Source organism: Stegodyphus dumicola, chromosome 8, assembly GCF_044657685.1.
Source record: "Stegodyphus dumicola isolate Sdum_Otavi_A_Nest chromosome 8, ASM4465768v1".
In the NCBI taxonomy this organism is placed as follows: domain Eukaryota; kingdom Metazoa; phylum Arthropoda; class Arachnida; order Araneae; family Eresidae; genus Stegodyphus; species Stegodyphus dumicola.
Genome location: NC_140775.1, coordinates 163161681 through 163187094, shown reverse-complemented (window position 1 = coordinate 163187094; position 25414 = coordinate 163161681). Strand labels below are relative to the sequence as shown.

The following is a 25414-nucleotide window of genomic DNA, read 5'->3' as shown; positions in this document are numbered from 1 at the left end:
ACTGTTAGAATCTGATGTTAAGTATCGACAGACGATGGCAACGCAATCATTGCAGTTAGAAAACGTTATATCCTTAAGGCTGTTTGGTTTGTTCTTCCTCCTGATCAGACAGTTTTTTTATAACAATGCCGCTTTGTCAATAAAGCTTTTTCTATTCCTTCCCTTACTGTATGTGTCCTATTAACGTTTTTGCTACTATACTTTCCTCACCCGTACCTTTTTTCCTTATCCTTCCTTCTTACACATTATGCCTCTGTAGTGTGAATTCCATGTCTCCTGGTCGATTTCTTGAAGAATTAAGGCCAAAATAAATAATAAAAAAAAAGGTGCTTAAGTTTTTCACACTAGTGTAGTTTTAGTGTCACTATATTTTTTTTTTTTTTTTCCTAATGAGTTTATTGCTTTTCGTTGTATAAATTGTGCAATTATGTGTTTTTCGTTGTATAAATTTTGCAATTATGATAAATGTCCCATTCACTTTTAAAGGAACAATATCTTGTCCCAAGGCGGACTTACGGTTACCGGCACCTCGGTAAGTTTCTCGAATTCCCGATGGCCCCCATTCGCCCAAATTAAAGGACAGAATGAATCCGGATAATCTTCATTGCATACTGGCAGTATACTCGTAAACTAAACTAAACTGGGATTAAAATAAGATTTAATAAGAGCATTTGGAGAGGATGAAATACCGTAAGATCGACAAGTTAATACTTTGAGTTTAAACACGCTTATGGTTAGCAGTCCATGAAGTAGACCGGCAACTTTCAAAAGAATTTCTGAAATTTTTATGACTTCTTTCTTTTTATTTCAGCGTCATCATATAAATAAGACATGTCATTTTAATCTTTCTGGCCACATAAATCTTTCAATTGAGCATTCAAGAAAACTAGTAACACGAAGCATCAGTCTCTAGATTTCATATTAGTGGTGTAGGAACGGGAAAATAATTAAGCACATAATCAATTCATTAACTGATACAAAAATTTCCAATTTGACATAAACAAGTAATTTAGATATCTTGCCATCAAATAAAATGGGTATTATGTACCTAAATCACTTATACATAGAGAGACTTTAAGACATTGAATTTCGTTTTCGTGTGATATTGATCACAAACACTAATTATCCCCCCCCCCCCACAGACACAATGCTTTAGTAACAGCAGTTTTAAATAAGTATATTATAATAATAATTTCGCCTAACTGTTTCTCATGAGTAATTTCCATAGAAAATATTACGCATCCTACGCGCTTTTTTTAAGAGGCAAGCTAACATTTTTCCCATTGAAAAAGATAAAATAGTAGAATTATTATAAAACCAATATAGATTCCTATTATAATTTGAAAGTTCTTTCCGTTTGCAGGAGCACGAGCAGGCGAGGAGCGTATATTTTTCAATTCCGAAGAAACTATCAATTTTTAAGAAAATAAATTTAGATGCTAATGAATAAAAATACTAGATGACATAAAGTGTATATAGCCTTTTAATAAAATTTTTATCGAAACATTAAAAATGAGTTAAGAAAGTACTAGAAGTCCAGTTTTTGGCGAAATTGCTCTACAGCTTCTGCACATTCCTTACATAATTCGACAGTTTGGCGAGGAAACGTTGATCCCGGTTGGTAACCCTGCAGAGATCCCTCAACGAGAAATTTGCTGTGTGTAAAGTTGGTGTGAAAGGCTAAATATTTTGTGGGTTCGTTTTGAATTTCGACGTATTCACATGAATCGATGTCATCTGATAAGAAAGGTTAGTTTTTTGGGGAATTCTGCATAGCTTTTAATGTATTTCAGCACGTTTTCAGTTGGCTGGTCGATTAACGGAAAGACTGAACGAAATAAAAAATGGTGTTTTCAGCGACTGTGTGACGAAGGGATGTGCGTGTATTTGTTTTTCATTTGACAACCTATCGCATTGTTTTAACCCACGATCATCATTACATAATTTATATGTAGTAATGTCACATTATTTCCCATTTACCACTTTTTATGAATTCTGAGTTGTTATATTGTATTAAAATACACTACTTAACGGTTTTTATGCGAATTGAAAAAAAGGATGTATATTGTAAAAGGATAATTTTCTCTTTTTATTATATTACCTGTCATTTATAATTTAATTTAATGAATCTTTTATTTACTTCAATGTATTTTAATGCTTTGTGATAAATCTAATACTTCTCAAAATTCATGTGGGAAAATGGGTGGGGTATCGAAATAGTTGGGTGTGGGATTTCGTGTGGGATCATTTAAGGTTTTTATTTTCATCCAGTGGTATTACTGCTTAAAATTTTTAATAATTTATAAATTTTTCAATGATGAAAGATGATATAAATATCATCGTAACTTATCACTTTGAATTTCCATCAGAATGTACTTCTGTAATTTATACCTGTGTATTATTTTATTTGTATTAAAATAACGTTATTTTAGTTTCATTTTTTTAAATTTTTACTATTATTTTATATGACTTGTTTGTTATATTTATTTCTCAACGATTCGAATTCGTGTTCTCTGCAAATAATAAAACATTATTTCAGTTCACAGTAAATTAACATAAATAAGGACATCTAAAAGAACTCTAAATCTTACAAAAAGTCATTATTTTGCGTAATTTTATCTATTTATGTAAATATTTTTATTTAGAAAAAAGGCAACCCTAAGTTGAATATGCATTATAATTATGCTTTTGTTCTTTATGTATGTTTTTTAGACTTTTATTTGAAAATTCAATGTAAAGTTCTATTCAGTGTTTTGATACTTTTTTTTTTTTAGACTTTTGTGACTAACTTATATACAAAAATTAATCTTAACATATTCTTTTTTTTGTTATAGTTTAGAATGACCTTTATTATTTTTTGGTTATTTGCTATTTTGTAAGTTTTTTAGAATTTACTTTTAGCATGTGTTACTTATTTTAATTGTGTGAACAATTTTTTATTATCTGTAAAAGTGAATATTAAGTTGCTAAAACTATTTCACAAACTCTGAAATTTATCTGTTCATTAATTTCAAACAAGCTTATATGTGTGCTTTGAGTGAGAGGATATCATCTTTGACAATTGATGAGCCCAACAGTGGCCAAACAGATTTGAAAGCTAAATATTGGTCATTTGACTGTGTTCAAATCCTGCCAAATGGGCTGTTTCTATGGACATATTTAGCATTCTCCTTGTTTGTAACATGAATATAAGTTAGCTTTCCTTGGAAAGTCTTCCACAATGGCATGCGTCCTCATAGGCAGATAATTCTAGTGCATTTTCCCAAAATCTATAATTCCAGATCTTACCGAAAATATAGTAAACGTAAATGCATGGGACTAGAAATAACTTTTTTTCTAATTATTTGACAAAGGATTGTGGCTAATTATTTGTTTAAAAAATAGTGTGAATTTTGAAATAAAAGTATGTGTACTGCAATTGGGAAATTTTCATTTAAAAACAAAACATTCTTTCTTCTGTATAGAATATCCTGCAGTAGGAGCTACTGCTCCAGCTGCACAAGCATACATTGGTGTTCCAGGTGCTCCTGCTCATCAAGTTACTATGGCCACACCATATCCTGGTTATCCTGCTTCTGCTTATACTTCCCCTGCCTATTTGCCTTCATCGGCTCCAACGTATCTGCCTGGTTAGTATAATTTTAGCATTTAAATATTCTTAATGTCAGAAACAGAAGAATTCATAGTGCCTCATTTTTATGTATTTTTAAGGTAATTCGCATTTCTTTAATAAAAATACAGTCAGCATCATAATTTTAGCAGTATTTAATTAAAGGTAAAATTATGTTATACATCTGTGTCAGTTCAAAACAATTTTAAGACCTTTTTAAAATTGGACAAAACTGCAACTTTATTTTTGCTGTTTTGCCTAATTTAAATTTTAACGTTTGCTTGTTTTTCTTCCACTTTGATTTTTAAGTCTTGATATCAATTTATTAATAAAATTAAATTTGACTAAAATGTCAGTTACCTTTTATGTGCTATATTTTCTTGTGTTCAAGACTGTTTTAAAAAATGTATAAATGTCACTGCATATAGTTTACTGTTACTGTAGAGTAGCTCAGAATTGCCTTTTATTTACTCAGTAAAGAGCAAAAATAATTAGAGCCCTTTATTTAATAACGAAAAAAGTAATAGTTTCTAAAAAGAATTTTGCATTTTACATCCAGGTGATGTAATTTTTGATACAAACTGTGCATCCTGCACAACTATGGTACCAAAAGATAAAATGAGGCGAGTGACATTATGTAGAAATGCATACAGAAAGCTCAGTACATGATTTAGCTGACTATGATGAAAACTGCAAGTCTGCTGCTATATTAAAATGTGAAATTTCCATGGAAAGGGTCATAATCAGCAGTCCCACTTTGAAAACGTCTGGAGAAAAGGAAAGCTTTTTTTTGGGGTGGGGGATGCTGCATGCGTACATGGATTACCAAATAAATACTTTTGAGCAACATCATGGGTTACACCTTAAATACTTTTGGATGACATGATGTGGTGGCTCCTCAATACTTTTTTGTGACTTTTCAGTGGAGGTGCATATAATCAGAAAATACCTAATTTTGTGATAAATTTATAAGTTGTATTCCTTTAGCCAAGAATATAAAGCATAGGCAATAATAGTGATGTAAAAAATATGAAAAAATTAGCCTTGAATTGACATTGTCTTATTTAAAATAACTTTTTGTAAAACCAATTCCAAATTGATTTTTATCTTCTTTATTTTCTAGTGGTATATGTTTCTCTCATGTATAATACATATACAGTGTCTCACAAAAGTGATGGGACACTTGCGCTTTACAAAAGGAAACTGTAATAAAATAAATTGAAAAACAAGTAAAAATTTTTGTGGGTGTGTTTCATACTTAAATTTAGTAACAATTATTACATAACATATATTTTCTCAAAATATTAAAATATTAATTTAATAAAAATACAATTGTTTAAAACGGAGCAAAAATGGCTCACATAAGTGATGGGACACCATTAGATACTACTGCGTACTACAATAAAAATATTTTTTTGGGTTTTTATTTTTACTCAAAAGCAATTGGCAATAATCTGTAAAATCGTCTGCAGTATTTTTCTCCAGTTTGTTTTGGAATTTTTGTGTTTTTTAGCTCTGTGCAGCCATGAATGCTAAACGAAAAGAAACTTTGCCTGAAATTCGAAAATTAGTTATTAATTTGCATATTGAACGTGGAAAATCTATTAGAGAAACTCCTGAAACAGTTAACTCGAGTCATTCAACAGTTTACAATGGATTAATTGTTAAACCTGAGACTATTAGAAGAGTAATTCGATCTGCTGGCTATCATGGTAGAGCAGCCAGGAAAAAATTCTTCGTAAGTGAAAAGAATAGAAAACTCAGACTGGTTTTCGCAAAATCCAACATAAATAAGAATTCTGATTACTGGAATGAAGTTATATTTGCTGATGATGTAAATTTAATATATTTGGTTCTGACGGTAGAATCTTGGTGTGGAGAAAACCCAGGGAAGAATTTCGAAAACAGAACTTGGTGCCAACAGTAAAACATGGTGGAGGAGGAGTTATTGTATGGAGGTGTATGTCGTCCGCTGGAGTTGATACTCTTGTTTTTATTGACAGTATAATGGGTCATTACAAGTATATTGACATTTTAAATCAAAATTTGAAATCTTCAGTGCGAAAATTGAACTTTCATAGCGATTTTAAATTCTACCAGGACAATGACCCCACGCACACTGATTTGAACATTAGACTCTGGCTGCTGTATAACTATCCTGAAATTATAAAAACACCACCACAATCTCCAGACTTAAATCCCATAGAGAATATATGGCAATAATTGGAATCAAGAATTCGCAAACACACCGTTTCTTCAAAACAACAATTAAAATTGGTGCTTCAAGAAGAACGGGGTAAAATCACTCCAGAAATCACAAAAAAATTAGTCGAATCCATCCCAAGAAGATTAAATCATCTTTTAAAAGTAAAAGGAAATCCAACAAAATATTAAAACCTTTTAAAAAGTAAAATTTTTGGATAACTATTTGATGGAGACATAAGTGTCCCATCGCTTATGTGAGCCATTTTTTGCTCCGTTCTAAACAATTGTATTTTTATTAAATTAATATTTTGAGAAAATGTTATGTAATAATTGTTACTAAATTTAAGTATGAAACACACCCACAAAAAATTTTTACATGTTTTTTAAATTAATTTTACTACAGTTTCCTTTTGTAAAGCACAAGTGTCCCATCACTTTTGTGAGACACTGTGCATATGCTGTTATTTCAGTGTAACATTCAACTTTTCTTCTGCATACTGAAATAACACCTCTGTATTTGTTATTAAATTAATATCTGTGCAGTTTTTTACAAATAAGTAATACAAAATTTGGAATAATATGTTTGCTAAAATGTAAAAAAAATTAAATATAATTTAAGTATGTCGGTAATATGCAATTTGTATCCGGCTTTCTTTCCTTTTTTAAAAAAAATTTAAATGAAGTTATACCACTATATCAGTCTTCCCAAGTATTTATACAAAATATCTTTTTGAAAATGTCCATATCATAGAGAAGCTTTACAATATTTTTATTCATCATAAATAATTATATATTATGAATATAATACTTTATACTGCAATTCACCCGTGATAAATATTTCAGCACATTTCTTAAACTCACTTTTGAGTGTACTGTAAAATAAACATTCTAAAACAAATTCTGCAGAAATAAAAATCCGTATTATAAAAATTCGCTGGGTTTTAGAGTACGTCATGATTGCTGAGTAGTTTTTTTTTAGAAACCTCAAATATTTCTTCACAGTCCAGAATGTGTCCATTATTTCTTTCCTATCCCCCTTTTCAACTTTAGATCTCAGCTGCTTGTATTTCATCTAGAAACTTAGCTTTTTGTAACATCATATATGCATACAAAGTAGATTTATTTGTAGCAGATCCTAAAATCTAATTTTTAATTTTATAATTTCTCTTGTGTTTTGAAAATGGTATAGTGCTTATAATAAATCCTTTTTAAGTGTGTTGTTTCAAAGCTATTGCAGGTCATATGATCCTTAACCATTTTATGGGAGGCTGGGAGATAATGTATTGAGATTGTACTGTGCAATGTTCCATTTGTTTCATTCCTAAAGAAATATCATGTTTCTTTTTCTTTTGTCCAGCTCACTCCTCCTGTTCCTCTGGAGAAGTTTAAATAACTTCAGTACAGTTGTATAACTAACAAGTGCATATTTAAGGCTGTATATATAGGATCCTGATAGAACTTGAATATAGTTTGCATTCTATTTTCTTGCAGTTGCTTTTTGGTTTTCATTAAGAATATTTATATATTTATACTAATTCATATTATTTTCAATAAACGTAAAATTTCTTATTCCAAAGGCAAGCAGTGAAACATCCCCAAATCATGATGTTTCTACTCTTGTCCATAACAGTAGTTAATAGGATTTTCGAATTCAATTTGTAATTTATTTTTGCCACATATTAATTCATCTGTTGGGCTACCACTGCGCTAAGAGTTTAAAAATTTTCAAATCACACTTGTAGTAGATGAAGTATTCAAGGTTGTGGCACTCGAACTGCTCTTTAGAATCATAATAATACTACTACTAAAATAAATAAAGGGAAAATCTGAATATTGTACATAGCTTTAATTATAATTTTCTGGGGTGTAACATGTGAGTTGACTGCTTCCTTTATTTTTCAGTACATAATTTAGATGGAAGATTTAAACAAACTTCTTTAGTTCACCTTCATACATTTCATTTGAAAATGAGATGATAAGTAGTGTTTCATGAGAAAACTATAATAATCTACATACAAGGTGAAAGAGATCAGAACAATTCTTTATCGTGTCACCATTTGTTATACTCTGAATGTATGAATGAATCCTTACAATCATGGAATAACAAGCATGCCTTTTGCATAGATTTAAATTAAGGGGCCTATGCGAATTAAAATAAGGGTTAAATTTTCTTCACGAAATAAGGTACATTATAAAATTCAGGCTACTTTTTCACCTTCTTCTAAACATTTTGGTGTTTTTGATTAGTTTTTTCCTTCTCTAGAATTTGAGCTAAGCCCTCCTCCCCCCTCTTTTTAATGATGGGCACTAGCCATTTCTAGGCTTTGCCACTACTAAGGCCAGAAGTGGTCATTTTATTTATGGAGGTATCTAATAAGCGGTCACCGTTACCTCTTATGAGGGGACAGACAATTTAATCCATACTTTCTCCACAGTTCAAACCAGTAAAGCTAAGCTCAGGTTTCAAGGGAGAGAGAAAACAAAAATATAATAATGTGAATTTTTTTTTATGGCTAAGCAAATAGGTGTACAGTCTAAAAGCATCTGTAAACCTCTCATGAAAATTCTGATGGCAGTATTGCTAATTAATTCACAAATGAGAAACTACCTGTGCATTTATCAAAAGGATAGTAATATTTTGCTCATTAAATCATACTCCAAGTAATGTCAATCTGACATTGTAAAAACTTTTTAATAGTAATATTGCTATAAAAACAGAATTAGCGATCAGTTGTGTTTCAGGAGGTTTTAGAGAGAAAGAAATATTTCTTGCAATAAATCAGAATAATAATTAAGATAATTTAATTAAAATTGTGATTGTGACCCAAAATTATTATGATAAAATCATAAAACATTTTCAGTAATTTTATTATTTTCTTCAAAAAAATTTTTAATGTGCTGTACACAGATGAAATTTTGAAACAAAAGCTAAATTTGGGTATGGGTATTGCTTACATAGCTGCCAATGATCCAAATTTTGAACCTTTACTGAGAAAAAAAATTTTTAGCAATAAATGAAATTGTTAAATTGTCCAAATTTCATTCTTCCAAACCTGTTGATTATACAGCATAATTTTTCTTATACATTTCATTTTATCTGGATAGTGTTAATCTACTGTAGATATTTGTAGAATATTTTATGACAATTCAATTTTTCTTCAGTTAATATTTGTATTTAATTTTGTTTTGCATCAATATGTGAAACATTATGAAATTTATGCACACAGTGGTACATTCATTAATTTTATTTTTATCGTGTTTAAAAATACTTTAATAAATTAAAAACTTTCTTTTCCAGCTCAGGACATGTTTTAGTATTGAAGTGTGAAGAAAATTACAAAATGAAATGGTACTTTTCTGTTTCGCCGGCGTAAATCTCGCCAAGCAGACTTTATTGGCGATAACGTACAGTATATGCATAAAAAATGTTAACAAATGTTAGTTCTAAGAAATTTTTATTTCGAAGGTATGAACATTTTAATATCACATAAATTTTGTAAAAATGACAATAAATTTCTAAAAAGACATTAAGAATTTACTATGCTTTCATGGTACAACACCCTGATTCGCAGTTTCTTATCATGTGAGCTCGTCTCATGTAAACTACGCTACAAAAATCTAATTCTTTCAATAATTATCTACATTAATTTCAAGTTAAATCTTAATTTGGAATACAAGTTTAAATGCAAGAATTATTTCAATTTGTACAAATAGCTTACTCTGAAATTATGCAAAATTGCAGTGCTTTACTTCGCTAGTGCATTCTCATTAGAATTGATGAATTTAACCCTTCACTTTATTTTCTGTATTTTCGCCTTCGGGTGAGCGGTGTGATTGCATCCTAATTGACTTAATTACCGCGAATGGCCTTAGGATATAAAATTGAACTATCCGGGTAAAAATTCTATGTAATTGTATACCAGTATTGAAAGAAACAATCTATCTGATAAGAAATGGCTGCGACTTGTTTTGAAAATGAGGCGTAAAAGATTACCAGCAAGGATATTTCGTATTTTGTTTGGTATCGGTTGTACCATTTTTGGCAACTTTATCGCTTGCGTCGGAAAAATGGAAAAGTACCAATGAAATTAACCAAAAAATATATAATTCATAATATTTAATCAAATATTAATATATTTTACATCAGAAGAACATTATAAATAGTTGAATAACTTGAACTGTGCATTATAATGCAAATTTAAATCAGTTTAGATATCTTGAAATGGCCACTGCACAATGCAAAGAATGTCCAGCTTTTAATACCTTGAGTATGGTAGTTATGTATGTATCTAGAATAAGATAGAATCTAGAATAAGCAAAAATTTTCGTTTTTTAAATTAAATATTTTCATAACTCTAATCAGGAAAAATCTTTCTCAGTTGTTTTTTTAGTTTTATATACATTTAAATTGTGGAATGTATATTGGAACATTTATAAGCATTTTCTTTCACTATGTGTGCCATTAAACATACAATTTATGCTACACTTGTATAATTTGTTTTTGTATATACATATTATCCCCTTGGCTATCATTAAACCATGAAAATTGGCCGAGATCCCATCAAAAGTCGCACCAATTGTTTTGCAGAATTCTCAATGAACTTGATGCTGCTTCATTTAACAAACAGTTAGTATTTGACCCTTTTTATTTTTGCCTTTCATAAAAAAGGCTTTCGTCAATTTCTACTGTTTTTTTTTTTAGGCAGTCCAGTTTTACATGAAGTTCTGTTTAGAGTACAAACTTCTGTTTAGAGTACTTACTATGAGTACAAACTTCCTGGAGGTAATTGTTCCAGTCTGTTAGTGTTTTGTCTGTCATTTTCAGCTGGTCATATCATATACATTAATTCTCCTTGTTTTTATAAGGAAGGAATATTATTTTTTTATAATATTTATTGGTAAGATCCCATAACTTAATTCACTGTTTACCGTTCTATCGAAGGCAGGTCCCACTTTTTAATCCGTTTTTCAAAATGCAAGAAAAGATATTGTGATAACAATTTTTATCTTTGTTCATAAAACTAAAATGTTACTTATCGAGAAGCAGTCGGTGCATCAAATGAAAGCACAGGTGTTGTATGTTGCATTACTTTTATCAATGACTGACACTAAATCACACTGCTTAGCAAATTTCACAGTTGACAGGATAACATGTAAGTACTTTTGCTTTTTTAAAAAAGTAATGTTTCTTAAAATTTATACTCTTCATTTTCTTGTCAGTTAACTTGTTTAGTGTTCATATGAATTTAAAATACTCTTTCTCTGAGTAATATCCAGTTTCTGATTGTCAGTATTTACATTTCACTATCTTGTTTTAATAAATTATGGTTATAATAAGAATTTTTCTTATTTCTGCCTATAAGTTTTTCTGAACTATTAAGCTATTATAAAAATCAATCAGTCTAGTAAAAAATGTGATTAATTTATATCGCTATCTTTCATATCATATTTTTAGTAAAGTTTGTAAAATTATATTAATAACTGAAGTATATTGCATGTAAATGTTTATTGCAAAATGTACTTCCTTTATGACAGTTATTTTCTGCAAATTAAAAATAGCCTACAGTTTTATTTTCTAACATTATTTCAAAGATAAGCTCCTGCAAATGCAACTTTGTTTTGATCGAAATAGTGTTTTCCATAGGCTAAAAAATGTTTTCCTTCCAAATTTATTATCTGATAAATTTAACATGCCTCTTTTGGCATGTTAATGTAAAAGCATATATTGGTTAATTTAATTTTTATTCAGGTGTCATTCCCTCCCCCCTTTTTTTATTCTGTTCTGGCTGTATAAAAGAAATCCTTAATAATATCAAAATTCTATGTCTTCTATAATTTTTTTTGTAAGGTTTAATACTACATCACCAAGGTTCATTAAAAATTTCTTTTATAGTTCATCAGTTTGATGGCCAGTGTTTTTTTTTTTTTTTTTTTTTTTCTCATTTTGCAAGTTTGCAAGCCTATGCTAATACATTTATATTTTGCAGCTTCTTATGCAACACCATTGCAACATCACCTTCCATATGGCACAGTGAGTGTAAGTTTTGATTCTCTGTTATTTTTTATTGTAAATATTATCCTTCAAGTAATTTTTCTTATTTGCTTTTGTATTTGTTAAACTATTAATGAATGTAAAAAGAAATAAATGTTTTTAAAATGTGTAATCGGGATATGGAAACATATTTAATTAAAGGGTTATAAAGACGGTTTCCCCCCCATACAGTATGATTCCTAAATAAATGCTTCTCCCCTTTTAAATAATCCCCCCTGAAAAAAAGAAGTGTGCTTTAAATATTATTGCATTTGGAAATAGACAATCATTAGAAAATTGATTTGATGTTATGGCAGAAAGCTAAAGGCTAAAAAATTCTGATATTAATTGATACCTGCCGATATGTCAGCAGTAATATTTTGAGGATGAAATATACTTTTGACTTTAGTAGTTACATTAAACAATTCTCCCCCGCTTTTTGGGGGGGCAGTTGCATTCAAACTTGCAAGAGAATGTTGAACTAATTCCTAGCTCTTATCCTAAAACTTGTCGGCATTGCTTTTGTCTCATTTCTCAGTCTAACCAGTAAATGTGTTATGCAAAATACAAGAAAAGTTAACGCAAACAATCTACTGTTTTCTTGAGGAAAACTTTTTGTGGGTAACATTTAACAAAAAAAAAAAAAAAAAGATGTAGTGTAGATATGTGCTTGGTTTAATTTGGCTGGAGTCAATGTTGAAATTAAAGAAGCTATTCCCACACTTCACCCCCCTCCCCATAATTGTAGCCCACTAGTGGCTGAGCGGTAAAGACGCTGAACGCTGGTAGTTCGGTCCGAGGTTCGAATCCTGCAAACGGGCTGTCTGCATGGCCGTTTTCGTTGTTTTCCCTATGTGTAACGTGCATACGAGCCAGTTTCCCTTAGAAAGTCCTCCACGAAGGCATTCCTCCCTTTAGGCAGATAGCCCTCGTGTGCTTTGCCATAATTAAGTAATCCAATCCAATCCAATCCAATTCCGTAATTGTAAGGGAAGGTTGAATAATTTTGAGAGTAAATATAAATTTATTTTATATTAAAAAAATAACATTTTACAAGACGATAATAATCCATTGAATTTTAAGTAATATTCGCAAACAATATGTATTGCAACCTCATACACTGTGATCAGATCAGTGCCTTGCAAATTTACTAGTCCAATAAAAAACTTACTAATTCTTTATACTTTCCTTAGGCCAACAGCGTGCTTTCTCTTTTAAGAAATTTTCGACAAACTTCAATACCCTGTATTCTTATCACTTAGCAACATAAAACTGATCTTTATCATAGTACACAACTTAGTAATGTGTTAATTCACAGTAGTGTGTGGCAGTAGATCTTTAAATTCATAAATTTTAATTAAACACATCCCCACTTCAACGGTATGCTTTGCACCATTTTTCGTCACTCTGCAGATTACATTATTCTTTCCATGTAGTTTCTCAGCACTGCTAAATCTTTAGCCCAATCATTGCTCAGGATTTAAATAAAGATTTTTCCGGCTTATAAACATGACTACAGTTAGTATGCATCACTTTTTTATCACCTGCTGTTGCTTGAAGAAACCATGTCTCACACTCCCATGCTTTCTTTCTCTATTGTTTAAATAATGGGGATGTGTATTATAAGAACTTTGTGAAGCAGATTGCCCCCATTATTCTGTCTATTCAGTATGATGTTTACCCTGCAAAATTATCTAGTAATAAAAATATATTGTGCTTATCCAAGGAATTAATGGTTCTTCTAAGAGTTTTTCACTTCATCATGTGCATCATATCTCTTACTACTTCACTAAAGTGTGAGTAAAAAAAACTACATCACATACATGTACAGTGGTACCTTCTGTAAGGGACACCTCTAGTTAAGAGACAATTTTGTTAGTCCCAGTCCCTTTGAGTAGGAACCTTAATGTATTTACTTATTAAGGTTTCAAAAATAAGATAGAGGTAGACAAATAAATAAAAATAGAAATGCTCTTTGTTAGACTTCTGTAATTGGAAGTACAGTAGCACCTTCTGTAAGGGACACCTTTAAGAGATAGTTCTGTTGGTCCCAGTCCCTTTGAATGGGGACTTTAATGTATTTACTTCTTTATTAAGGGATGCTGAAAAAAGATTTCAAAACTAAGTTAGAGGTAGCAAAATAAATAAAAATAGAAATGCTCTTTATTAGTAATCTTTTGAGGTTTCAAAGCTAAGTTTGTGCTCAGTGAAAGATTTTTGTGAGAAGGGAACAATAAAGTGGAAAATTAATCCCTCATTTTTTAAAACAGCTTTCCAATAGGGAGCAGTAAATTGGGAAAAAAGCAATTTGTGGTGCAATCAAAAGGATATTTCACCTTCATTGAATTCAAAGTCCAGTTATTCTTGCAGTGGGGAAGGGGGAGAAAACAGTGTTAGCAAACTGTAAGGCAATCTAAGACAGGGACCAGTGGGAGAAAAAATGGTTGTCAGATAAACTGGACACCTGCCAAAGACAGGTATCTCACAATGTGAATAGAGTGAAAATGTCTGTCATTCTTGGTAGGACTGGGGAGGAGGGCCAAAGGAATTGTAGTTTTGTGCTTGGGTGTTAGTTTTACATGCATTATCTAGCATGAACTTCAAAGAAGAAATTTTAAAATTCCAGCAATGAATGATACATTGCAAAGTAAAGTATAAGGTATACTTTCTTGATTTTTTACAGCTTGATGATGCATTTTTTAAACAGAACAAGAGTTTGACCAGATATTAATCTAACTGACAAAAAAAATATTCAAGTGGTTTAAAAGAAAATTAACATTTCATTAAAAACTTTGACATAATTTGTTTGAAGAATTTGGGGTACTATTCTGTTATCAGGACCAAATTTAGAAATGTATGACTGTATGCACATGTGTATGTATATATAGCACACATACATATATTTCTGAATGTGGTCCTGATAACAGAATATTACCGAGTTTTTATATCTGGATTAGTCTTCTGTGTAGTGTACCTGCGATTCAATCTTCTGTTCCTGGCAGAGGTGAGGGAATTGTATTGTTATTATTCTCATGCCTAAGCATATAGTCTCCAGGGAGAGATTACTCCTAGATTTATCTGGGGTGAGGTAAAGATACACTTGTGATTGATAGACTGTCTTTTTGCTGGTTCATTTCGATTCTGATTATCTTATGGGACTTCATATCTTCTTTCTGTCCCACCAATTTCTTGAGGAGAATTTGAACCCAGCAGAATTTAAGTGGGATTGTGCTGCAAAGACAATATACAGTTACAAATATCCATGTAATTCAAATCCAATGAAAAATGTTCTACTATGTAAAAATGTACTTGGATGTGCTTTAAGCCATTATAATAAGAACTAGATTTGCATATTTATTAACAAAGTAATTGTGGTAGCAATAAACTTAGCTATGAAGACTAATCATTTTTCATTGTTATTCAAAGGTTGCTCCTAATATCACAGCATTTGGTGTTCCACCAACATATATGCCACAGTTAACTCAAGTGTATTCACCTCGACCTGGTACTGTGTATGTCCCAGCTGCTGCCACATTCGATGCTGGTGCTCGTTTTGACGGACATTCTATGCCTGTTGTACCTGTGAGTATATTGTAGTTCTTGTTTAAAATTTAGAACTGCTCAAACAATATTGTAAAATTTCAACAAGTTAAAAAAAATTTTGTAAGAGAATACATGATTTTTTAAAAATTGATACATGTGCATATTTAAGTTATTAACTTTATATATATACACACATACACATTAAAAAGGGGTGCTCTCTAAATTTTGTAGTTAAAAATAGATAATTTGATACATTATCAGAGAAATGCAATGTGATAAAAACACTTCAGATGGGAGAAACTTTGGTTATAAATGGATAAGTATATTCTGAAGAATAAATTATTTTAATTTTAAATAGTGGCATATGCTTAGTATCTCAATTATTGGGGATTTAATAAATAGCTTAGATATTATTTTGGGCAATCACGTTAAATCACGTTGAGCCCGGCGCCAAATTTGCTGTCCTTTCCGTTCAGCTTGTTATCTTAGGAACAAAATCGGCTTAATCCAGATTCATAACAAATACCAAAAAAGTTGTTACATATTGTAATATGTGTAAAGCTAAGCGGTATTTTTGTTTAGAATGTTTCAATAAATTTCATTAAAACTACATTTAATCACATTTCATTGAAACCATATTTATTTTTTAACTTTAATACTGTCGGTCCCGAGGACCGGCGCCACACGGAAAGTTCACTTCCGCTCCCCAGGGACCGGCGTCGGGCTCAACATGTTAATGAATAGACTGTCATTATGTATTGTAGAGCAAGTGTTATTAATCAGAGTTCCCCCATTCATTCTTATTACTAGGATACTAAATAGCTTTCACATCCTGCAGATTTTTGATAGGAGGTAAATTTGGACATTGTACTAATTAAGTTATTACTTAAGCAATTTGTGTGGGATTTCACACATAGCCAATGTTAGACTTGGACTGTTTTGTTCTGCTGGGAAATGCCATTTGGAAAACCTAATGCAATGAATACTAGTTCTTCATTTAATATATTGGATGTATCATCATTGTATTCATTATGCTACTAATCATTTTTTGATCCCATATTGATGAATTTTGCTGGCAGAAGGATCAGCCTAACTTCTGTGCTAGTTCCAGACTCATTCAGCTGTATCATTGTTAAGACAGCACCAAGATGATGACTAAATACCATATAGTATTATTGTAGATTATATAGGTAGCTGTGGTGTAACAACATTGCAAGCTGTCACAATGATGGTTTGATGTTATTTGCTGCCCTCAGAAAAAGTAGCTTGGTCAAAAATTTTTATTATAATATAATCTATGCCACAGGTCAATGCAATTTTGAAGAGGTTCAGTTATGAACAATGGGTCGATAGCTTAAGGCGCACTATCAAACAGTATAATCAAGATTGCACTGATTGAAAAGTTAGTAAAATTTATAGTAAATTGTTTAGAGCTATAAAGCTGTATCATATGTTAAGGAAGCAAACAATCATATAAAATAAAGGGGAAATATGCAAAAATTACTTATTTTAAAAATCAATAATATTTTTTTAATGCAATAGGTGTAATATAAAAAAGGATAAAGTAGGATACAAGAAAACAGTCAAAAAGGGGGGATATGAAAAATGTAAAATATTCTCAGATGTATTGTTATATACAATTGTCAATATATTTACTACAGAAAATAAGAAACAGGTTGAATATTTTTGAACAAAATGATTTTAAAATTAAGCAGTTTTATTCCAAATATTAAAAAAAATTGCATCAGTACATCAAGCGTAGCTATTATGTTAATTAAAATTAAACTTTTGTGCAATTAGAATGTAATTTGTTTTTGGAAATTCATTTATGTAACCTTTAAAAATAAACTTTTATTTATAATCTTAATTTACTTGTTATCTTTAATTTATTTATGTGCAGTTATTTATATTGTGGTGATGTTGTATGCTGAATTCTCAGTATTAATGTATTGAATTTTAATTAAACAGTGGAATTTTAAGTTTGCCTAGTATGCTTTAGAGAAAAATGTAACAGATTGATGACAAATACCATTCTTTTAAAAGTGGTTGATGTAAGAAAAAAGGGTGGGAATTTCTGGTCTGTGAAATTGCTTACATTAATATTATAGCATCCCAGTGTATCAATTAATTCTGCAGAATGCTCCCAGTTGTGTGTTGGACTGCTACTGATTAATGCGAATGTGTCACTTTTGCATGTTGTGGCATTCAATTGGATGCTCAGGTCTCTATTTGATGAATAATGTTATCTTCTTCCATTGATTCCATATTTAATTCAGTTGCATTGCATTGAATTTTATACATGTGCTGCCCATCTGTGAATAAAAACTCATTAGTTCAACAAAAATGTTAAGGGTGGTGGCTATGAATCATTATCCCTACAAAAAATAATTGTAGTTGAAAAGCAGATTTCCATGCTATTAAAAATGATCTCATATATTAGCTTAGTGGAATAATTTTGCCCCTCTTTTCATATTTTCAAATGATGTGATAGATTCGAGCATGTGAATGTTTGAACGAATTATGTTGCAGAAAATGATTTATAGATGGATATTAAACTAACTTAAAAAGCAGGCTCACTCACTGCTGTTATGGCATATTGCCTTCCCCAAATTAATATTTTGGGTTGATATTTTTTACTAGAGCATAAATATTCAGCTGAAAATTAAAAGGAAATGCAAATGTGAAAAAATAATTCGTTTTTATTACCTTGGAGTTATTCAGCTGAAAATTAAAAAGTTGCAATTATGAAAAATTAATTGGAACTTATTTGTTTATCCTTAAGTCCCCCTCCCAAAAAACAAAACAATAGTAACAAAAGACATTCTGTTATTTGGGAATTAGTGGTCAACCCCTGATACGCTGTAGCTTTTGTTTTTTCTTTTCTAGATTTAGCTTCCTGATGTGGCTATTTCTGGTTTTTATTTTCTAACTCTTGGAAAGACTCTGGCTTTGTTTGTTTTTAATTTTGTGAGCTATACTTGCTTATTACTATTTGTTAATGCTTAGCTGCTAAATGAAGAAAAAATAAACAAAACTATTGTATTGAAAGATATTAAAGTACATACTGAGCAATAGCTAAGATTTTTCCAGTTCACTAAAATTCTTATAAAAATGAGCCTTACTGTAAATACCCCAACACAGAGACCCGTGTAGAATAAATAGGAAAAAAATAATCCCTACAGAAGTGGTAAAGACAGCATGAAAACTTTTTGGGAGAGAGAAAATATGGCAAAAGTCAATAAAAAGTGCAGATGATGTGGTAGTAAATGATCAGAATGGAAGCATCACTTTTATACATATGTAAGTATAAGAAACAAGTAAGGGTTACCAAATTGTAACAGGAAATGTTTTATCACCAAGAAAATGCAAGCCAGGATAACCAGTGAATGGCAATTAATTTTGCATTTTTCAAATTTAGCACAGGGCATCATATTTTTACCTTTTCTTGGAATTGTGAAATTATTAAAGGTTTCAAGAAAATATTTGTAGCATGTAAACTTTATAAATCATTTACTAATAAGTACTATTAATCCGATTAAATTTTTAATATAGATGAAAATTATCTATTAATTAATAGTACTGTTTTTATATAATAACTAAAAAGGATGCTGTTATTATGTACGTGAATATGGAATTCTTTGTTCAGCAATGTTTTTAAAGAGCATTTTTATTTATTTATTTTTAGCCTCCACCACCAAATGTTGCACCAAATGCTGCTCAGTTGGCTATGATGCAAGGCAATCCTGTGGTTCTCAGTCAGCAGAAAAGCAGCTTCTTGAGTGGTGGTAGTGGAGCTGGTTTTACATTCTGGTAGTTGAGGACCAAAATGTTAAGATAATTGGTGAGTTCTAGGAGGAGAATGCTCACAACTTTTAGCCAAGCTATGCAAAGATTCTGGCACAGTTGATGGGCCCAGGCAACTTATATGCAATGCATTTTTCTAAAAATGAAGGAAAAAAAACCCCATCTTACAGGAATTCTAGACTCTTATTTGTCTTTCCCCATTTTTCATTGTAAATCATGAATGCCTGATTGCATATATATTATATATTCTATAGCAGCTTAAATTATATACATATATATTTAAATGTGTATATATATTTGAGCAGTTTTGTTTATTTTGTAAACTAAGGAACATAGATAAAAATAAATGTAAAAAGTAGAAACCCTTGTAATGATCATTATTTTTTCATTATGTGTATCAGAACCTGCATGACAGTAATAAAGGTGCTATAGCAGTTCGAAAATGATTGATAGTTTTACATGAAATAGCTTCTATATTTTAAGCATGCATATATATTTATTTCAGATTTATGTAATAAATAATATATAGTTTATATAAAAAAATATTTCTGTTGAAAATGTATTTTAAAAAGTATGATTTTAAAATACACAGTTTTGGAGAAACTCTCATTCCTAATCAAAAACAGTTTAGGGGAAAATTAAATATAATTGTTGATTATTCAGATTCTGATAAACTGAATTTCTTAAAAACGAAAGATATTTTGTATATTTCGAGCTGAAATTGAAATACTATCTATTAATATCTTTGTAAGTGTTATAATATGGCATTGCAATGAAAAATGTACAAAAATGAAGTAGCTAAATTTATTTTCTTTACATTTTTATTATGATGTTACTTAATAATGGTTAATATTTATTTCATAATTTTTTAATGAACGTTGCATATAGATTGTTGTATACCATAATTCTATCTCTGTCATCTGTGAGGAGATCTTTATAAATAGCTGGGGAACTGAAATGCACTAATATGTAAAACTAAAAAATTCTAAAATGCAGTAATGTATTCATCTTTCAAATCTGAATTAGTTATTAATTAATAAAGTTGACTTTTCTCAAATTGTGTAATTGAATTACCTAAGATTTTAAATTTTAACTATAAAAATAACTGAAAAATACTTTACTATTTTTGATAAATCCTAGAAAAAAATTATATGTGCATTTAAACAGAATTAATTATTTACACAACTTGCAGTATTTTTTCCCTTTGCTACAACTTCAGACAGGTGCATTATTGTGTCCGAAATGAATGGCTGTACTTTATAAAATATATATTGGATTTATTTATGCGACATAATTATTTATAATCTCACGTTATGCAAAACTAATTTTCATGTTTTTACCGAAGTTAACAGTGAAATATTTTAATTCAATCTTTTCTCCGCCTTCTAGCAGTTTATCATTTTCAGAAGAATAGCATGTTCTTAAAATTAGATAATATGCTTAAGTATTATAAATTATATAGTTAAAAATCTTTTTCTGCCTTTCATCAAATGATAGAAATGTTAAAAAAACTAAAATCTTGATAAACAAGTAACAAAGAGATAAGAATCTTATTAAATTTAGATGACATCATTCTTGAGAAAATATGAGTCTTAATTATGTAAAAATTTGGCAGTAGAAAAATGTTTGCAACAGATACATCTGCCTCAAACTAAAATTCTTTCTGGGGGGGAGAACAAGATAACTGCTATTATAACTAAATCTCTTAGATTAATTAATTCAGGAGATTAAGATTAATCTGCTGAATTTAATAATGATGAGATAGTCATTAAAAGAAGCAGTGCACATAGTACAGTAAAAGCCCGATTATCCAACATTCAACTAACCAGAAAATTTTTTAAAAAGTACTTATCCTCTCAAAATTAAATAAAGGAGTCTTTTATACCATTATATAGCATGTTATATTAGATTGCTAAATAGTGTGATTTAGTGCCACAAATGGATAAATGTGTAAATACAAAATCGTAAGAATTTCACCTTGATTTTATATATAAACCCAATTAATTCTCGATAAGCTAGTGCAATTTTTGTAAAGAAAGGTCCAAGTTCTGTTTTCCCAAATGTTTGAGACCTGCCTTTTATGAGCTAGTATGCATTAGGGTAGTTTCGAAGTTGCAAAATACTGAGATCAAGAAAGGCACAATCTGATACTTTATTTGAAAATGAATAAACAATTGCAGTGCTAACTATATTATATCTATAATTTGTATGTGTTTATGTAAAGAAGCAACTATTAAATTTCTATCACAACGATTAGCACAACTTCATGATCGGATGTTTCACGTTTAAGGTCTATGAAATATGATGGCTTTTATGTCTGTAATGCATTCCCCTCCTTCCTCCGAGATCTTACATAATTTAAATGTAGGCTTTTAATATTCGATTTGGTAACAAATAAGATTACTGATTTTGGACAGAAATTTCTTCCATTCATATTTGGTCTTTCTACATTGAATTTATACACTCAATTATCTGGAATTCGGCATTTCCTGAGCTTTCCAGATAGCCAGGCTTTTTACTGTATTTGGCTGTAAGCAATATTTGATCTCAATAATAATCTTCATCTCTGAATTCTTGTATGAAAAATGTTTTAATCAAAAGATAATTTGTTAGTAACATTGTAACAGCTGTTTGATATTCTTATATTATAAATTTTCAATGTTGGGAGATTTTTCTGGGCTACAAAAGTATTCCAAAAATGAGCTTCATGAAGGATATGTCAAGATCTTTCAACCTGTACGTTTTAGTTTTCATCATGTAGTAAATAGAATGGGGAGTTTATGCTGTGATGGTGGAACAGATGTCAGACTAGTTTCCTAGAACTAGTTGCTTTCTATGAGAATTTAATTATGAAGCTCCTCAAGTCTCAGTACCTAAACTTTTAGGTTTCATTATCACAGATAACATTTTTATATAAGGCTGAAAGAAACAAAACTGATCCAAATGCAATAATTTATTTAAAGACATTAAATAATAAATGCTTTGCATATAAATTATATTGCATATAAATTATATGCAAGTTTTATACATACAATACTGATACGAATTTCATTGTAGATTGAAACATAAATCGTAAAAAAAGTTGAAAGGGGGGGGAAAAATGAGATTTCAGCTGATACAAATTTATATCCTTGTTACTTTGAAACAGTTGAGTTGATCAGAAAGTGAGTTGTTAATAAGAAAAAAATGTGAATCTTCATACATGGTATATTTATATATGCAAGTTTAAAATCAAATAAATTTTTCCCCATCAGAAATGTTTATTCATGCTTACCTTATGTGTTAAAACAAATATTGTAAAAGCTAAAAATTTTCAAACTGCTTTAAATATAGACTAACAGCAAAATATATATATATTTTAACATCACTATTAAACGTTTTAACATTTTGAACTGAATAAAAGATGTAACTTTTACTTTAGATTCAGTAAAATGAAAGTATATATGTAAAAAATATTAGAAAATGAAGGTCACATCACTAAGTACTGTTCAATAAACAATAAGTGACAGATATAAGCATTTTACCACAACACTTGAAAGCAAAATACATGTAAATGAAGCTGAAAATGTATCAGTATAGGAAACCAGCATAAATAATATGTACTGCTATATATAAACAAATGAATTTTCAATATATAGTCTTCAGATCTGCATATTCAAGCTGCCTTGAATAAATATTTCTTACTAAAATATACTAACAACCTGTGGAAAAGAGAAAATTTAAGTTCTATGTATACCTGAAATGAAAATGCACAGAAACATTTCAATATGAATCAAATCCGCTTCAAGAAATGAAAATTTTTGACACTTCAGATTAATACGTATGACATCATGACTTAAATTTAATGTAATATAATATAACTTTTTTTTTTTTTTTTTTGACACGGCAATAACATTCACATTCACTTTAATTATCCTAACCTGAAACAAAAAAGTTGCCAACAGCAGCTATTTATTTAAAATGCTGTTTTTTTTTAATATTATAATATGGCTATAAATAATAATACATTTCATATTTGGCAATGCTAATCTTATATCATATTTTGTAAAACTTACAAATTTTTAATTAACAAACTGTACAATTTGAAAGCGAGAAGTGGCAAAACTTTTCAAAATGAGCATTTTCAGAGTTTTTAATGAATATCTCAACCGATTAAAGGCAGAAGGCGAAAACAGCCGAAATGGCTTCCCATGAATTTTTGGAATCCGGGGTTACCTCTCTGGAAACAACTCTCTACCATTAAGTGGAAGACGAATGCAGATTTTAATAATATGTATTATGAATTAAGTAATTTCACACTTTTTTCCCTTTTATTTCTGTCTTTCCCACCTTTTTTTTTTTCTTTTACATCACAAGCAGGTATTATCAGATATGAATCTTTATTAATAATGCAATAAGAATTGAATGTAGGACCGTTAAGAACTGAATTATAGCATACCGGTTTTTAAGAATTATCTTCACGGATATACATGGAAAATTTTTTAATGGTATAATTGAAAAATTTCACTTCACTTAAAATTATACATAAAATTTATAGCTTAAAAAGTACGGTCTTTCGGCACACAATGTGTGACATATCAATAAATGAATATATGAAAAGTACATAATGAATGCATTGTCGGAATCATCATTATGAAACAAACATTTAAAAAAAAAATTGGTGAAGCATTATTTTGAAACTTTTTACTGTTTAGACTTTTCGCAAACTTCTAAAGCAGTTACAGAAATAAAATTATAATAAATAAATAAACAAAAAGTAAAAATATATATTCTTTTTCTTCATCTACAGGAATAATGAAACATTTTCTAAATTGAGCTATAATATCAGGAATTCTGAATCATGTTATTCAGAAAATTACCTTGTACGTAATGCAGTAATGTTCATGCAACACAAAACAATATTATGGAGATTATAAGATTGAATATAGGAAAGATCTTATGCAGTGAAAAAATAATCAAAATATTCATATATTCTAGCTATATTTACTGAATATAGAAAGTCAGTACAAATTTGGACAATAATTATGAGTAATTGTAGTTTGTATAATAAATGCATAACCCAGTATGAAAAGGATTATGTAAACATACAGAGGTAACTTATCAACAAGCACTAACATAAAAGTAAAATCAGGGTAAAATGCTGCTATTGAAAATTAAATATCCCAAATCTAGTTATAAAGTTTACCTCTGATAAACTTTATATTATAAATAATAAATGTAAAATATTTATTTCAATAGTTATAAAATATTCATTGCTTCTGAATTATAAATAGGAATTCAGCACCAGCTTTTGCCTAATATTTACTTTTTTTAACTTTACAAGATCAGCAATATTTTTTTAATGAAGCTCTTTTTAATATTCCATATTGACAGACCATATAATAACATTCTGAAGCATAAATATTTTTCAAAAGCATTTTTTTTGAGGCAAAAAAAAAAAAAAAAAAAAAAAAAAAAAATAACTCACAATATTCGTATTTTTGAATGTTTATTTTATCTGTTACTGTGGTTAATTTTTGCTTGCTAGATAATTATTGCAAATAAATTCTAAGAGTTTCCTTTGTTAAATTTATTTAAAAAAACTGAAGGGTATTACTATTTTAGTAGATAACAAATGAAACAATATACACATATTATCTACAAAAATTTACAAAGTTTTATCACAAGGCACAAAATTTATTTGATTTAACTAAGTCAAGAAAAGAATATAGTTCCTGTGGTATTAGGATTACTATCAAATAATAAAGATGTAGTTAATTCTGCAACCTCTTCAAATGTCTCAGAAGAACCTTCCTAAAGGGATAAGAAATACATTACTTACGATAACATGCATTTTTTCATAAATGTAACAATATAGGTAATTTTTTTTTTCTAAAGCTGATGTTTAAATAATTAAAAAAAAATTAACCTATGATATTTTATTTTTCAATTTCATCACATTCATTTCACTCATTCGATTTAGCTAATCTGTGTAAATAGTCAAGACTTTTTCACACAATTTTATCCCCCAAAACAAATAAGTATGCAATTGAAAAAGATGGTTAAGTATTTTATATCGTGAAGTCTTTCCTTTATTAACAGTAAGAAGATAAAACAATTGGAGAAGGGGAGGGGGAAATAATGTTACTTAAGTGCATATCTATTCCAGCCATAGATTTTTAAGCCCTTTTTCTGTCCCTCCAATTTTGGCTTAAATATATACATGCAGGTACATTGCATCC

General features: G+C 29.6%; 2 protein-coding genes across 9 annotated transcripts in view; one reads left to right on the top strand and one right to left on the bottom strand.

Annotated features, from left to right (window-relative positions):
* Positions 1-1591: 1591 nt before the first annotated feature.
* On the top strand, positions 1592-19639 carry LOC118188042 (DAZ-associated protein 2-like). Of its 2 annotated transcripts, none has more exons than XM_035358387.2 (5): positions 1592-1749; positions 3465-3629; positions 11803-11846; positions 15273-15428; positions 19075-19639. In XM_035358387.2, the coding sequence occupies exons 1-5, from the start codon at positions 1731-1733 to the stop codon at positions 19201-19203; spliced, it is 513 nt and encodes a 170-aa protein (XP_035214278.1). In that variant the 5' UTR covers positions 1592-1730; the 3' UTR covers positions 19204-19639. The 2 variants fall into 2 exon arrangements, with proteins under 2 accessions (XP_035214278.1, XP_035214277.1); XM_035358386.2 differs by having other exon boundaries at positions 11803-11852.
* Positions 19640-22131: 2492 nt separating this feature from the next.
* Positions 22132-25414, bottom strand: part of LOC118188041 (D-ribitol-5-phosphate cytidylyltransferase-like) — a 75786-nt gene continuing 72503 nt past the window's right edge. For all 7 annotated transcript variants that reach the window (XM_035358385.2, XM_085822680.1, XM_035358383.2 and 4 more), the window contains one exon: positions 22132-24986. In XM_035358385.2, coding sequence (XP_035214276.1) covers positions 24888-24986 — 99 coding nt within the window. In that variant the 3' untranslated portion in view covers positions 22132-24887. The remainder of the gene's footprint in view (positions 24987-25414) is intronic.